Source organism: Austrofundulus limnaeus, unplaced genomic scaffold (assembly GCF_001266775.1).
Source record: "Austrofundulus limnaeus strain Quisiro unplaced genomic scaffold, Austrofundulus_limnaeus-1.0 Scaffold365, whole genome shotgun sequence".
Lineage (NCBI taxonomy): Eukaryota > Metazoa > Chordata > Actinopteri > Cyprinodontiformes > Rivulidae > Austrofundulus > Austrofundulus limnaeus.
The window spans coordinates 524,254-526,305 of NW_013952767.1; the positions used below are offsets into that span (position 1 = coordinate 524,254).

Genomic DNA, 2,052 nt, shown 5'->3' on the forward strand with positions numbered 1-2,052 from the left:
CTGTCTGTGTTTCCTGTCTGCTTTCAGGAAAGCCCAGTCAGGATAATCACACTGCTCCAGGGCCTGTCGTGTGTGTGATTTCTAAGAAGAAGTCTCTCGGAGAAGAGACTAAACATTTCATTAGAGAAGAACCCGTCCAGAGGACCTATACAATTTTTTTCTTTTTAAAATGCCTTAAAATTTTGATCTTTTCCCTGCGAGATAGCAAAGTTTTTTTCTTTTTTCAAGCTGGGAAATCTCAATATCCAAATACTATTTGAGGTTTCCTCTTTGTAATAACACAAAAAATGTCTCAATAAAATTGCACAAAATTAGGATTCAGACCAAATATTAATGTTTTATCTTTAATAACGAGACAAATGAAGTCATATCTCAGGGTCAAAATGTATCTTTTAAAGCCAAGAATCTGGAAATGTGATTAGGTAATTTTGACTGAATTTGACTTAATTTTCAGTTTGATGTGACAGGTCACATGTGACCTTAAACCATCACAAGGTTTTATGAAAATACTAAAAAAGTCCAATTGAAATAATCAGACAAAGTCCTTAAAAAGTAATTGCTTGAGGTAAATTGTCAACGTTAATGAGTTTGCAGTTAAACGCGTTCGAGGAGAAGCTGGCAAGGTGTGAGTTCAGCTGTTTTTATGTAAAAAATCAGATTTTACCAAAGTCTTCACTTCAGAACAAATTTGTGGAAGTTATAGTATTTGAATAAACACAGAAAATAGATTTTTGATGAACTTGAAAATTAAGCTTTGGCTCCTTATCAGCTTTTAAATTCAGTTTGAGTCTTTTATTTATATTCTTCCAGCTCTTCCTGCCAGATTGTGTAGAAATATAGAGAGAAAAAAAAGAAGATGGTTTCCTGTAGTCGACCTGTAACTCCACCATCAGGAAAACATGAAYGTTGATACAGAAGCCAGGTTTGTCATTGGAATTCAATAGTTTTTTTCCCCAAATGAACTCTGATGTGCAGTTCACTAAAAATAAGAGTCAAACTGGAAATGTTTTGTGGAAAATAAGAGCAAAGAAGAAAAATTCTTGTTGAAAAAAAGGGGGGTAAAGGAAAATCACTTTCTTTTTTGCATACAAAGATCATTCCATCTGTGGTGTTAGTCATATTCTGAGCGTGTTTTGTGGGGCAGAAACAGCTCCCCATCATTAATGGAACAATGGGGGAACATGTGCCGCAGACCGAGGCTGTGAATTCCAGCACACACGTGGTTCTGAGAAATGAAGTGGATGTTTTTCCTAAATTAACAAGAAAAACTTCTAATCCAATAAAAACATTTTTTGCAAGATCCTAAAGCAAACAGTTTATGCAAGAGAACCCACAAACATCTCATTGTTGAATATGTCCCATAGGGAGTAATGAGTAAAAATGAATCCAAGCTGCTGAACAGAAATGATCAACAGTTTCTGGAAGTATTTAACTGTGTTTGGTTCTGTGCACGGAGGCAACACAAAGTAATGAAAGTATGTGATTATGTCTCTTTACTGTGTTTTCTTTAGCTACTTTTAAATATTATGTTTGATATTGTTTTAGGTCACATTAATCACACAACCCGCCGTCAGGCAAATGATGACTGTATGGTTGATGCATTTGTATCCGAGTTGCATCATATCTGTATTATAGAAAAAATAGTGACATAAATGTAATTTTTGATTAAATGTATTAGTTTCACAAACCTCTAACAATAAGCCTCATCCAGGCTCCGTTAAGGGGGCTGTCCCCAAAATAGCTGGCRCTGTAGATGCCTTGGTTGGCCAAAGTTGCATTCTCCACAGTCAGCGTCGCAGTGCGATTAATCACTTCGTTCCAGTGGGTCATATAATAGTAGTTTCCTAATAAAAAACATGCAGAAACAGTCTCAGTATGAATTTTCTCAATATCTTTGAACTTAAATGGAGACATATCATTTTAAATCCTTCTTTTTCACATTTAGTTTTTAACCTAATTTCCCTCTGGGATCAATAAAGTCACTACCTACAAATATCTTGGAATTACCTTGGATTCTCATTTGACTTATCGTGATCATGTACAAGTCTTAAC

General features: G+C 35.2%; 1 protein-coding gene across 1 annotated transcript in view; it reads right to left on the reverse strand.

The window, feature by feature from the left end:
- Positions 1-2,052, reverse strand: part of tie1 (tyrosine kinase with immunoglobulin-like and EGF-like domains 1) — a gene marked incomplete in the record, with an annotated part of 31,646 nt that overhangs the window by 24,648 nt on the left and 4,946 nt on the right. The window contains 1 exon segment of the mRNA XM_014023377.1: positions 1,689-1,844. Coding sequence (XP_013878831.1) covers positions 1,689-1,844 — 156 coding nt within the window.